The sequence below is a fragment of the Schistocerca serialis genome, chromosome 7 (genome assembly GCF_023864345.2).
Source record: "Schistocerca serialis cubense isolate TAMUIC-IGC-003099 chromosome 7, iqSchSeri2.2, whole genome shotgun sequence".
NCBI lineage: Eukaryota > Metazoa > Arthropoda > Insecta > Orthoptera > Acrididae > Schistocerca > Schistocerca serialis.
Window position 1 is genome coordinate 356,339,748 of NC_064644.1, and position 14,835 is coordinate 356,354,582.

The window sequence follows — 14,835 nt, forward strand, 5'->3', positions numbered from 1 at the left end:
TGTTCTGACTATTAATTCGCAGGTTTCAAACGCTTTTAGCAATCACTCTCTACATGTAACAGTATAAATGGTTTTAAATTTTCAGTTGAAGTAGCAAGAGAATATACCAAAAATGTTATTCCAGGAAACTTTAAGCAATTATAAGTGGTTTCAAGATCCTTGAATGAAATTAACAGAATAACAAAAATTCTGAAAAACAAAGGCTCATATGGTGGTGATGGAATTTCAAACAGAATTGTGAGAAGTTTTTCAAACTCTGTATATAAGGCCCTTAGTAACATATGTAACTAATCACTAGCACAGGGACTTTTTCCAGACTGGGTAAATTATGCAATTGTTAAGCCTCTTTGTAAGAAATTTGACAAGAAAAACTTAATAAATTATCGACCAGTTTCCTTACTGAAATCCTTTTCTGATATACTCGAAAAAGCATATATCTCACGAATATATACGGACAATTTGCTTAGCACATCATAGTTTGGATTCAACAAGGGCAACATAACTAAAAATGCTATTTACACACACACACACACACACACACACACACACACACACACACACACACACACGAAATTTTACAAGCCTTAAATTATAAAATGTTGCCATTTGATACCTTTTGTGATGTTTCTAAGGCATTTGATTGTGTAGATCATATTACACTCTAAGGAAAACTTAAATTTTACGGAACTTATGGCTTAACAAACAAATAGTTCGTACCATACTTTACAAACAAAATGCGAACAGTTATGCTGAATAATTCAGACATTGTTTGAAAGTTAGAAAATTTTAGTGGTGGTAGAAATCACAAAGGGAGTTCCTCAGGGTTAAATCTTGGATCCATTCTTGTTCCTTATACGTGTGAATGAGTTCCACTTAACATTCAACAAACAAAATTGGTACTTTTTGCAGGTGATATAACGTTATGACACATCTCATTAGAGAGCAAACAACAGAAGAGGTTTCTAATGATGTTTTACAAAGAATTATTAAGTCGTTCTTTGAAAATGGATTCTCCCTGAATTTTCAAAAGAAAACACACTATATTTAGTTCTGCGCAACAAAGTCATACCAAAAATTGATGTAGAAGATAAGCAGAAAATAGTGTAGAATGGTCCTTTCTTTTTGGATGTACATAATGATGAAAACTTGAACTGAAACACTGAAGCCCTGTTTCTGGGCTTCTCAGACAATTTACTTCATTTACTTTAGCTCCTCGTGTAATAGATAGTCTCGAAAACTATGTAGTCAATCTTCTGACGTATTTTGGATATTTCCACTGAGTAATGTCTTATCTAATAATTTTTTGGGGTAACCTATCACTTAGAAATAAGCGAGGGTTGAACAAAAGCGAACAGTAAGAGTTACATGTGGCGTTCACCTGCGTTCGTCATGTAGCCATCTCTTCAAAGAGTTATGCAGTTTAACCGCAGTAACACTAAACATATATTCGCTAATGAAATTCGTCGCAAATAATCCACTAAAATTCGAAAATAATTGTGTTGTCCATACCTACAACAGTATAGGAAAACGTGACTAATTACTGAAGCTGTCTGTAGCAAATAATCCATTAAAATTTGAAAATAATTGTGTTGTCCATACCTACAACAGTATAGGAAAACTTGACTAATTACTGAAGCTGTCTGTAGCCCAGAAAGGCGTTCAATATGTAGCAACAAAAATGTCTGATCCTTTGCCCAGTACCATGTCTGACGGGGAGGAAAGAAAATTTTAAATTATAACCTAAAACAATATCTCTTGGGCAACTCCTTCCATGCCATTGGAAAAGTTTCTATTTCGAAACTGGCAGGCAATGAAAGAAAGCAGGAATAAAAAATAATGTGTTGATGTTAATACTAATCATATACCATTTAAACCTGTAAACTGACTAGTTCCACATAATTTCCACAAAAGAATAGTTCGAATGGTCTATGGAATATGTAATTAATTGTCTGTAAGTTATGATTAAGCAAATGACTGACGTTAATAACGGCTTTCACTACGAAATTAAAGGTGATGCTTGGGTTACGTGTACGAAAGGAACCTATTAAGTCACGTTCCTAGTTTAACAAGAGAATATTGACCTTTAGCGGCTATTGCGAGACCCAGGTATTTACAGGCTCCTCCAGAAAAGGAACTGAACTAGGAACTCCTTAGAATAAATCACCAACGTGTTACTGGACATGGGAATCTTCGCAGTCCCGCTTCTAAAGCTAATTCACCTGCCAACCATTGCACTATCATGTAGCCGAGGTGGCGTGGCGTGGGGTGTATGGCATAGTTGGCATAAAGGACGATAAAAACTCTCAATACAGCGAGACTGTGAACGTACGTCGATGGAACCGTATTGGCGGTGGCACACAAACACATTCGTTCCACCCATTTGTCTGCCTGTGCCTTCAGAAAGCATATTGGGATATGTAACACAAACTACTTATTTCTGAGATTTTAATTATTTTGTTCAGTTTGTTTCCAACAGTAGTAATCAATCGTCGTATTCTCCCTCACGGAGAGGGATATCTCTGAATGACAGCTGCTTGTTAGACATCTTTGATCTAGTCTTTCGTATTTTACAGGCAAGGGGGAGAATATATGGGATCGGATGTTTCACGAACATCCGGAGTATGGCACCAACGGTGACAACGGGGATGTGGCCTGCGACTCGTACCACAAGTACGCGGAAGACGTACAGGCTCTGAAGAATTTGAATGTGAGTATGGAGAAAAAACTGCAGCAGCTTGCTCCATCCCTTGTCTTGACGTCAAATACTGTCAAGCACTTATACATAACACCATGATTATGTGTAGAGTTGAACACTTCAGCCACATTAATTATTTTTCCAGAAATAATTTGAACCGCTGTAGTTTAGTATACAATATTTTGTTTTGATGGGTCGTAAACGACGCAATCTAATGTCGGTATGTGTTTAGCACATAATATTCGAATTACAAGCAACTGAGAACACATAACAGCAGTTTCAAAATTATGACCATGAAGTCACAGGGCATCCGCAACTGTAGAGCATGATTCGGCCTATAAACAACAGGGCTTAGGGCTTAGTAATCTCTCGCGTCTGGCGAGCAGGTTATCCGCGTGTGAATATCCATCGACTTGTCGATTCACTAGCTATCGTTGATTAGCTTGTTTGACATTTCCTCCAATATGATCTTAAAGTTGACTGTTATATTTAAATTGCTCTACTATATTATGCTTGCCGTTAACTGTCAATGAAACATTTTGACATGTCGTGTATTTTGTATCACGTTTTAAATTGCAGTTGTATGAAAAGCTGTTTTCACACAATGCTCTTCTGTCTTTCGTCCTTACTGCCATCTGCTGATACCTGTGTCACTTACTGTCCGATATTTAACCAACGAATCTTGTCATCTTAAACCAGTTCGCCTTGCGCCTAAATAGATTCACGATGCTTGAAATGTAATTTAGTGAATTATTTAACTTATTTTGTGTATCCCTTGATGTAGTGGCAGATTTCGATGCAATATTTGCCATTTTTTACGTGTAGCTAATTCTACACTTCACATTCCGGGAAGATATCACCAGCTTATTTCTAATGTCCTTTTAATTTGTATAACTAATTTATACTTCGTCAACATAGTTCTAAGACATTCTTTTACTTTATACTGAGCTATACTTGATAACTGCCTCGGTGTTAAAAATCGATCGTGTGTAAGAGAGCAAATGGTGATACAGTTCAGTACAAACTGAAACCTTTCCTCCGAAGATGAAATTCAGCCATAACTAATGAATTAGGGTTTATTTCAAGATATGCGCTCTAATGACGGCATCTTTGTATTTTACGAGTAGCTTACTAATTGTTGACACGTTTTGTGTGCCGTTCTGAAAAGCTGCTTGCCTCTTTCCTGTTCTCATGCTGATGAATAGCAAAATTACAGCTACATATTGTAAATGAAAATCAAAGTGAAAACTATTCCCTGAGGTGAAAGAAGTCATGGGATACCTCCTAATACCGTTCCGGATATCCTCTTTGCCGTCGTAGTGCTGCAGGGACTCAACAACTAGTGGGAAGTCCCCTACAGAAATACTGAGCTTTGCTACCTCTATAGCCGTCCATAGTTGCGAAAGACTCGTTGGTGCAGGATTTTGCCCACTAATTAACCTCTTATCATGTCCCATATATGTTAGATGAGGTTCATGACGGGAGATCTCGGTGGCCAGATGTTTCGCTCGAATTGTCCTAAATGTTCTTCAAACCAATCGCGAACAATTGTCGCCACTGTAATCACATCATTGTTTGGGAACATTAAGCCCTGAATGGCTGAAAAAAGCCTTTAGTTAGCCGAACATAAACATTCTATGTCAATGATGGGTTCAGTTTGACCAGAGGACCCAGACCATTCCAGGTGAACACAGTCCACTCCATTATGGACTCACCAATAACTTGCTCAGTGCCTTGTTGACAATTTGGGTCCATGGCATGGTGGGGGTCCACGCCACAGTCTAATCTACTATAGCCTTTTACCAACTAAAATCAGGACTCATCTGACCAGGCCACGGTGTTCGATTCGGCTGGGGTCCAACCGATATGGTCATAAGCCCAGGAGAGGGTCTGCATACGATATAGTGCTGGTAGCAAAGGCACTCGACAGGTGCCATAGCCAATTAATGCCAAATTTCGCCACACTCTTCTAAAGGATACGTTCGTCGTAGGTCCTACATTGATTTCTGTGGTTATTTCAGGCATCACTGCTTGTCTGTTAGCACTGACAACTCTACACAAACGTCGCTGCTCTCAGTCGTTATGTGAAGGCTATCGGCCACTGCGTTGTTCATCGTGATCTGAATCTTGGTATTAGTGGCACACTCTTGATACTGTGGATCTCGAAATATTCAGTTACCTAACGATTTTCGAAATGGGAATCCCATGCATCTAGCTCCAACTACCATTCCGCGTTCAAAGTCTTTTAATTCCAGTAGTACCGCCATTATCACGTCTGAAACCTTTTAACGTGAATCACCTGAGTACAAATGATAGTTCCGCCAATACTCTGCGCTTTCATACTTTGTATAGGCGATACTATCGCCATTTACCATGACTTTTGTCTCCTCAGTGTGTATTGCAAATGAAGGTAGAATTAGGTTCGGTACTTTCAATAACATTAACTAGAAAGTTAAACTTACACATATTTAGAGAAAATATTTGGTGAATTCGGAGGTATTGTTTCTAAGAAAAATGCAGTAGCTCTAATTGTAACGAAGAAGGAAAGACTAATGATAACGCCAGGCAATATATCAGAGATAATGTTGGTGAAAAGTAAGTGCAAAGAAAATGTGTAGTATGTTACACTAATGAAACTGAAACGAATGTCACTGAAGCACAAAATAAATTTGATCTACAGACATTATATCGGAAAACGAAATAACGGCGTCTGAAAATCAAAAATGAGGTTAAGGAACTGTGAGGAACAAACTTGGTCATGTATTTTATGTACTCACTTGATACTCAAAGACCAACAAAGGGAAAACAACTATGAGCAGTTGGTGTAGAGACACCGAGTAGTTTTTGCACCGAACTGTGACCAAATATTGATGGCTCTAGAAGTTTCATGTACTACACGAGGTGCCACAGACGGTGGGAAGCCATCCAGAGCCGTGACTATTCTGTCACTGTACATGGCATTTGGACGGAGCCTTGTGCATGACGTACTAATCTCACTCATTTGTGTTCCATGTGAGGGTGGTAGCACTAATGTCTGGTGGCATGTGTGTTCAATGGTTAAAAGTTGTTTCTTCCCTCATTGTCTGCATGCAGTTACATTCAGCTGTTAGATTTACATTTCACTGAAGGTATAATTCATCTTTGTGATGCTATAGGCGAACAAATGCAGGTAATGTCAATATCTCCCACGCGACTATACCTATACCACCCTCCTAGGTGGTGCCCTCATGGCATGCATGAACTATCCGCAGTTCATGTGTTTGTAAATAAGAGGCTAGTGCTGTATAGGTAAAAGGAATTGTAAACTGCTGTCTTATTATACAATAACATTGTACCAAAGACTTCTCAAGAACAAAATTGATGAGTCTATTCTTCTACTGAATTCTGACATTCATTAACAGACAGCTGAAGTTCAATTTTTAAAGACAAACACTTCTCATAGCTGCAGCTGAACCGAAAATTTCAAAGCAGTACCCAGAATTATCGACGATCTAGGTCAGAAGAAGGGAGGATAGCTGTGGTTCTTTGGGATCACATTAGTACCTGTGGGATCTGTACTCTACTATCAAGAGAAGTACGTTTTCTGCCAACAACTCCATCACCGCAAAAACACAATAAACAACACAATCAACTGCTCGCGAGGGAAAAACATCACATTGCGGCAAAGCGACTGCACTATGTCTATCATCGAACCTAGCGCCGCAGTGGAGAGAAAGCGAACTTCCTTTGATGGTTCGCTCTAAAACCGACGCCCAGCGGATCACAAGCGAACACTTGCGAAATTCGCTCGAACACAAACGTTTACACCAGAGAGAATTCACGTCCGCTGTTGCGCGTTGCGTTTGCTTGAGTTCGCTTCGGTGTCAATGTTTAAGGGATCGGTCGGGTGGGGGAGGAAGTGAGGCGGGGGGGCAAAGGACTCAGTTTTTGCAGTCGTACTGTTACCCATTAATTAAAGAATATGCCAATATGCGCAGAAAGGTACACAAGTCTGAGTGAGTGTTGTGATATGACACTCAGAAGACTGGTGGAGGCTGAGCGAACGACATTTACCAGTGTGGGTTGTAATTTTTCCTTGCAGGTGGCTACAAACAGATGATCTAGCCACGTGGATGGTGGCACAAACTGGTGCGGTAGCAAAGGTTACAGATCATTTATAAATTCAGAAAGTCAGCATCGAGATCTGATGATGGCGAACGGCCAAAACAGCCGAAACTATTCACTTGCTTGTGAATTGGACAAAACAAAATATTCCGTTTCTAGAATGAATATTATAGAGAACTGTTAAAAATGATAGCTGCCTTTTGCTCAGGCTTTACGATTTATATTGACAGAAAATTCTTCGTTCAACAACTTTTAAATTGTCATTGTAATTATAGGAAAGGAGACGAGACTATCAGGTCACGTCAAGTTTGTTACAGATTGAGCACAGACGTGGACTGCAGAAAGAAACCGACTGTGACCTTTCCAAACGAACCACTCCAAAATTCTCCCTTAACCAAACTACGTACTCCACAAAAAATTGAAACTGATTGCCCATCCAGGTTTTAAACAGTAACCCTGCCGAATGCGTGTCCGGTGCCGTAGCGATGCACCACTTCTCCCGTTGAATCCGTAGGAATGACGCAGTCAGATGAGGATCCGCACCATTTATCGTGGAAGGACTATACACGTGTGTGGACCCTGGAGCCATTCTCACATAATCCATTAGGTACATGGTTCACAATTCTTTATTTATTGCACAACAATTTATCTTCTATCAGAGTCTAGGGGGTATAACGTAGTTTTCCACTTAAATTTCTTTCGGCCTTCCAAACATTAGAACCGCTACTTATCATTCAGGTATATTATCAGACCAAAGTCTGCAGACACCTTTTACTGGCCACCCACCCGGATAGACTTGCGTGTTAAAGCACTTCTTCCGGGACGGGGAGGTGCGTAAGGCCCGGAGGGAATCTGCCTTGCGGTTTAACGGCGAGGATCATTGGTCCGATCTGCCTGGATGTATTTTTTAGGCGGTTCCCCACAATCCAGTAGGTGAATACCGTAATGGCAGCGAAGTGCCGTCTCAGTTAGAGGACTCAAAAAATCCGAAAAACTTTTGCTCACTTTTACATCAATGGCACTTCACGCCGATAGCTAGCGTAGACATATTCCATTCTGCTGCATACAGGATCGCGACAGGAAGGACATAGGACCAAATCCGCTAATAACCACGCCCACGCTGCGTCGATGCGGATTAAAGACACCAGGGAAAGAAGAAGGAAAAAGGAAAAAAAGGATACGACGTGGGCCCACCCTTCGCCTTTATGACAGGTTAATCTCTGCTTTCAAACAGGTGTCTGAATGGCTGTGGAGGGATGGCACGACATTCTTCCTCGAGAGCCGAAAACAGAGAATGTAGTCATGAATGTTGTGGTCTGGGCCGAAGTCGACCTTCTAACTAACCGTTCAGGTCTTGAGTCCGGCCAGGCAGTCGATATCAGGAATGTCACTGTCCGCTGTTTTGCAACATGGTGCACTGTCATGCTGATATAAGTAACCGTTATCTCAGAACTGTTTCTCTAACGTACGCAGCACACAATGCTGTAAAAAGTGTCACTTCCTTCAGGGTCTAGCGTTTACTTAAGCGAAATAAGGGAATCACACCATACCCACGAAAAGTACCCTCATATTGTAAAACCACTTCCTTTGGACGTCACTGTTGCAATGCACGTAACATTAGGTAACTTTCTTCCGATGTTCGCCAAACTGTAAATCTTCCATGGGGTTGCAGCAAGGTGTAACGTGATTTATCACTTCAAATCACTCGCTTGCTGCCATCTACTTCCCAGTGGATTTGCTCTTTCCACCTTCCCAAACGTTACTTATCACTTAATAAGTGAGCTGCTCGAAAGTTGTAGCCCATTGCTTCTAAACCCACAACGCACGGTCCTTGTGATAGCTGCACTGCTGGTAGCTCTTTGGAGCTCACGATTTATTTGATCGTTTACAACGACACTACGCACTTCTCGACCATCCCTGTCCGTTTGTGCTATGATGTCTGTATGGTCTTGGTTTAGCTGTGAGTCTTCCTCCGCGTTTCGACTTCACAATCATATCAGCAACAGTTTCTGACATATTTGTTACTCGCGTCACACCCAATGACCAGTCCACGCTCGAAGTTGCTGAGCTGTCATATTGGACCCATTTGCTGTTACTGCTTCTCTACTGATGACACAATACACCCGTCTCCTTTCATACGTGTCCACCTCTAGTGACGTCTAGTCGCCATTTCCACATTATATCAGGATATCCGGATACTTCTGACAGAGAGTGTAGCTCCTCAGTATCATGAAGCTGAGTGGACCTTGTTTCAATCCTCCTATCATGGAAAATTCGCTTGCAGAACCAGGAACTGGTCCTCGGCTTCTCTGCATTCACAGCTCAACTACGAAGGCGAACGATAGTATTGCTACTGTTAACAAATTTACACATGTGTTTGAGCTAAATCCGTGTATCTCACGTAACAGTAATTATGAGCTTATTGAAAGGAACAGTTAAAGTGCCTCCTAATTCTCCTGCGTACCCCTGATATTTTACAAACGATTCAAGACACAGCAAAAATGTTTCTGTCAAGTGACTAGTATTTTCAGTGTAAGTAATACCGTTAACAGAGATTGGTAGGGGGTGGGGGACGAAACCGACAGTCCTGTTTGCATAAGCTCTTGTTCTGCACTGTCTTCGATTATGGCAGCATCGTCTACGGCAACGCGGCGAAATCAACTTGGCTTAAACTCGATGTCCTCCATCATAGGGTGCTTCGTTTTGTTCTTGGAGCAATGAAATCAACATCCACAAACGTAACATTGGTGAAAGCGACTGCAATGCCGCTCTCCATACATCGGCAGGTGTTCTCCCTGGAGGCGGCGATTCAGCTATGGGGGCCCACGTAGACACCACGCAGACGACGGACAAACCGAACCCCCTTACTATTTCACACCTATGAGGGGTGGTGACATCTTTTACCGCTACTTCTTACAAGACTCGAAACTCCCTTGCTTTCGCTTTCTATATCGCAGCCCCGGTGTCGTACTTCTCATCTGATTTCAGAACGGGAACGAACATTAAGCACGAATTGCAACACTTTCTTACCCGACGATAGCCACAGTGTACTTGCATCTATACGGATGCCTCTAAAGTGAGGCTGAAGTGGGTTACGGCTCATTTAGCCTCTTTAGCGACATATACGAAATGTTTTCACTGCTGCCTGAACAGCCTACCTACACGGCGGTGTTACTGGCTATCAGGGGCAATTTAGTATGGCACGCAAACTTTCCAGCTCGTATTGATTCTCACTGTCTCCCAAAGCGTGTTGCGGAAACTACGAGCCGGTGTTTGGCAAACAGACTAACAGAAATGTCTTAGTGGCCATAACACACGCACGGACATTGGACACTCGATGGCCAAGAAAGCTGTTTATCACGACTGGAACTGTCAATGGCACGTATCCCAACACTTTAAGGGCGGCCACCTGACGACCGCACAACCGGACGTCTCTTCGCGACCAGGTTCAAATGGCTCTGAGCACTATGGGACTCAACATCTGAGGTCATCAGTCCCCTAGAACTTAAAACTACTTAAACCTAACTGACCTAAGGACATCACAAACATCCATGCTCGAGGCAGGATTGGAACCTGCGACCGTAGCGGTCGCGCTGTTCCAGACTGAAGCGCCTAGAACCGCTCGGCCACACCGGCCGGCCTCACGACCAGGGTTCACCTCGATGAAGCTTAGTAGGCGCCATGTGACCTCTCTCATCCACATGCGGCTAGCACACGGGTTTTACCCCACCCACCTCTACCGGTTGAAAATCATCGCTTCTAAACACTGTGATTAGGACAAAACGACGGTAGTGGAACTCGACCACGTCATAGTGACATGTACTAAGTACTCGGCAACATAGGCGGTCTTCCACAGAAAACTGGTTGCGAGGCGCTATCTGCTCCATTCAAGTGTAACGGCTTCACTTCACTGGTTTGATGTATGTAGATATCAGCTGCTCGCGAACTATTTAAATGACGCCACTAGCCAACTCTGAACTGAAAACTGTGTGGATCTTTTCCTCTCATGGAATTAGCTCGGTTCGAAAACCAGAACGTCTGTTTGTGTTTTTACATTATATTAAGAACCTATCTTTGTAAACGACACCGTTGTCCAGGTTTAAATTATGAGTTGGTGTGGATGTCATCTTCCTTTGGAACTGGCCCGGTTCGAACCCTGGAACGTAATTTTGCGTTTTTAAATTTATATAACGAAATTACCATTCTCCTTCACACTCTTATCATCGTTCTGTTGTGAAAATTGCACTAATGTTAAGATGAAATTGCTGCTGGCATGTTGGTGTTCATGTTTTTATTTTACGACACTTTTGTGACTATTGTATGGTCTCTGCTGAAATAAAAAAATTTTAAACTGGTAGATATCGAAGCAGTTGTACTTTTCTAAGGAGAACGATGAAATTTGTGACACCATCGTGTAGATCTTAAAAGAGAGCCTCACGAATGTTTGCATTGAAACATTTCCTGTAAATGCATGGGAAGTTTTCTGGAGATGAATTTGAATCACGCCCCGGCAGAACACAATATTTGCACAGTTTAAGCGATAAGACAGGCAATCATATGATAGTCTGGTAGCGTCACATTTTCAGTGTTTTCTCTTTTCTCTCTGCTATTTTTCCGAGAAGTTACAACTCCGAGTAACGCAAACAAACACGTAACCAAGAACGCCATTTCAAAGTATAAAGGATGCAAAGAAAAATATATTGTTTTTCGTACAAAAAAAATCTCAAGAGACAAAACTTACTAATATTAACACCAATTTTCGTCCCTTTGCGTACGCCACTATAGCTTTTCGTAAACCTTGTTTCGATGCTTTTAACCACTGTCCACATTACATGGGACACCCATTTCATATAAATGGAAATTGTGAAACGAATATCTAGTGGACAAAAGCTCTGAAATAAATACAACTGGAAAACGTCAGCAGGTGGTCGAAGTTCCGAACGTTAAAAGACCGACAAATTACGCATGTTCATCTGATCATTTAGAGACGCTGAACGCCTCGTACCAAATGAGAAATAAAACTGGTGAAATGGAGAAGTGTCTCGAAGGCATATGCGACAACGATTCATGTAGTTTCTGCAATATGAGCTGATCGCGGAATGATTTGAATGAGGGGTCTGCATGCATGATGGCACCATTGGATTGAAGAATATTCGTACGCTGGTTGACCTTTCGGCGGATGAAAGGGATAAACAGATCGTGTATGGCATATCGCATAGGCTGGGCGTGCATTGCAGTACCGAAGGCGATCACTTTAACTCCGCTCTGACTCTCTTCGTGTCTTTGAGGTGCCTCGGAAACTCATTTACTGCTACGATGGTATACATTTGCGCTGAATTCACCAATTTCAATTTACCTGAAAATCTTAGAATTGCAGTAGACTTGGGATCTAAAAGTGTGGACGGAAGTCTTCGGGTCAATAACTTTAATCAGTCTTGTAGTTATACTAATAACTTAGAGTTTACGAAAATATATGACTGCTGTTCGTTTCGGAGTAACACACATCATATTTTTGTTCTGTTCCAGGCAAATGTGTATCGTTTCTCTATTTCTTGGGCTAGAATTTTGCCAAATGGCGATACAGATGTGATTAATCAGGCAGGTCTCGATTACTACAACAGCCTCATCGATCTGCTGCTGGAAAATGGGATCCAACCGCTGGTGAGTACTTGAACTTATTTCAATACAATCCAAAGGAACTGTAATTCGAAGTGATTGCTACCTGGCGGTTACACATTTCTACCCCGACTTGACACCTTTTTGTCGACATGCACGTTGAATTATTACGTTACTGTGAAGCTAGAATGATGCTGTATCCTCTCATTTGTAATGTTACGAGCGAACATTTGGTGGAAAAATTATTTTTTACATGGTGTAATTTTTGTTGTCACGGAATATGTTTGTGGTGTTACGGTACGGTAATTTTATTAAAGTGAAAAAAAAAAAAACCTGCAACGTTATAAGCGAAGTTCACAGCAACATGTACATCATTGGCGTTCTTTGATTGTTATATAATTCCATTTCTCACAACACGAGTACTCTATAAGGATTTCGACTAACTGACAAAATGAACACTGATAATACCTTCAGGAAATACATTGCTCTCATACCACAAATTTTCGGAACTTGTTGTTTCACAACGTTAGGAAAGTTATATATTACGACTTTTCGTAATTATAAATTTCCGTAGAAATGGAGAGATGCCAGGGGAGACATCTTTTAGATCTCCCTTGGAGGGTGTTGCGCAGATTTTTCCTTCAATTTGTCTAAGGGCTGAGTTCATGAACACTGTTGTGCTTTGATACACTGGTACCGATGTTTTGTTTACTGTCATTTCCCCCATCGGAAAGCTACGTGAATGACGAACGCCGAGGAAAGACCTACGTCAAGTACGTTTCTTTTGCAGGTGACGATGTACCACTGGGATCTTCCTCAAGCGCTGCAGTACATTGGTGGATGGCCAAATCCAATTCTGGCAGACTACTTCGTCGAGTACGCAAGAGTGCTCTTCGAGAACTTCGGCGATAGGGTGAGTGTAACGAGAGAAAACTAATGAATAACCATTCGATTCGTCATGATCAACGTTGTTGCTACACATACTGTTAATATAGATAAAAATATTATAGATTTTGTGTGAGTAATACGATTTGTATTTCGACTGTGAAAGTTGGCAACGGTTATACCATTATCATCAGGTGCGAAATATCTTTATTATAACTTTTGCCTGAAAAATACCAGAGATTTCGTACAGTATCACGCTATCGTGCATAAAAGAAATCGGTAGTATTTTCAACTAACAACGACGTTAAATATATCTTCTAACTAATGGTTATGTTCTTCGTATATCCATAATAGGAATGGACGATTTTGGACGTCAGCTAGTATAATATATGTTAAAAAATGACGAAATTCCTCCAGCTGTATTAAGATGTTGGCTTTATTGGCAACTACACTCCTGGAAATTGAAATAAGAACACCGTGAATTCATTGTCCCAGGAAGGGGAAACTTTATTGACACATTCCTGGGGTCAGATACATCACATGATCACACTGGCAGAACCACAGGCACATAGACATAGGCAACAGAGCATGCACAATGTCGGCACTAGTACAGTGTATATCCACCTTTCGCAGCAATGCAGGCTGCTATTCTCCCATGGAGACGATCGTAGAGATGCTGGATGTAGTCCTGTGGAAAGGCTTGCCATGCCATTTCCACCTGGCGCCTCAGTTGGACCAGCGTTCGTGCTGGACGTGCAGACCGCGTGAGACGACGCTTCATCCAGTCCCAAACATGCTCAATGGGGGACAGATCCGGAGATCTTGCTGGCCAGGATAGTTGACTTACACCTTCTAGAGCACGTTGGGTGGCACGGGATACATGCGGACGTGCATTGTCCTGTTGGAACAGCAAGTTCCCTTGCCGGTCTAGGAATGGTAGAACGATGGGTTCGAGGACGGTTTGGATGTACCGTGCACTATTCAGTGTCCCCTCGACGATCACCAGTGGTGTACGGCCAGTGTAGGAGATCGCTCCCCACACCATGATGCCGGGTGTTGGCCCTGTGTGCCTCGGTCGTATGCAGTCCTGATTGTGGCGCTCACCTGCACGGCGCCAAACACGCATACGACCATCATTGGCACCAAGGCAGAAGCGACTCTCATCGCTGAAGACGACACGTCTCCATTCGTCCCTCCATTCACGCCTGTCGCGACACCACTGGAGGCGGGCTGCACGATGTTGGGGCATGAGCGGAAGACGGCCTAACGGTGTGCGGGACCGTAGCCCAGCTTCATGGCGACGGTTGCGAATGGTCCTCGCCGATACCCCAGGAGCAACAGTGTCCCTAATTTGCTGGGAAGTGGCGGTGCGGTCCCCTACGGCACTGCGGAGGATCCTACGGTCTTGGCGTGCATCCGTGCGTCGCTGCGGTCCGGTCCCAGGTCGACGGGCACGTGCACCTTCCGCCGACCACTGGCGACAACATCGATGTACTGTGGAGACCTCACGCCCCACGTGTTGAGCAATTCGGCGG

General features: G+C 42.4%; 1 protein-coding gene across 1 annotated transcript in view; it reads left to right on the forward strand.

Moving 5' to 3' along the window:
- Positions 1 to 14,835, forward strand: part of LOC126413083 (myrosinase 1-like) — a 112,599-nt gene that overhangs the window by 15,417 nt on the left and 82,347 nt on the right. The window contains exons 2-4 of the mRNA XM_050082980.1: positions 2,574 to 2,707; positions 12,326 to 12,460; positions 13,206 to 13,328. Coding sequence (XP_049938937.1) covers positions 2,574 to 2,707; positions 12,326 to 12,460; positions 13,206 to 13,328 — 392 coding nt within the window. The remainder of the gene's footprint in view (positions 1 to 2,573; positions 2,708 to 12,325; positions 12,461 to 13,205; positions 13,329 to 14,835) is intronic.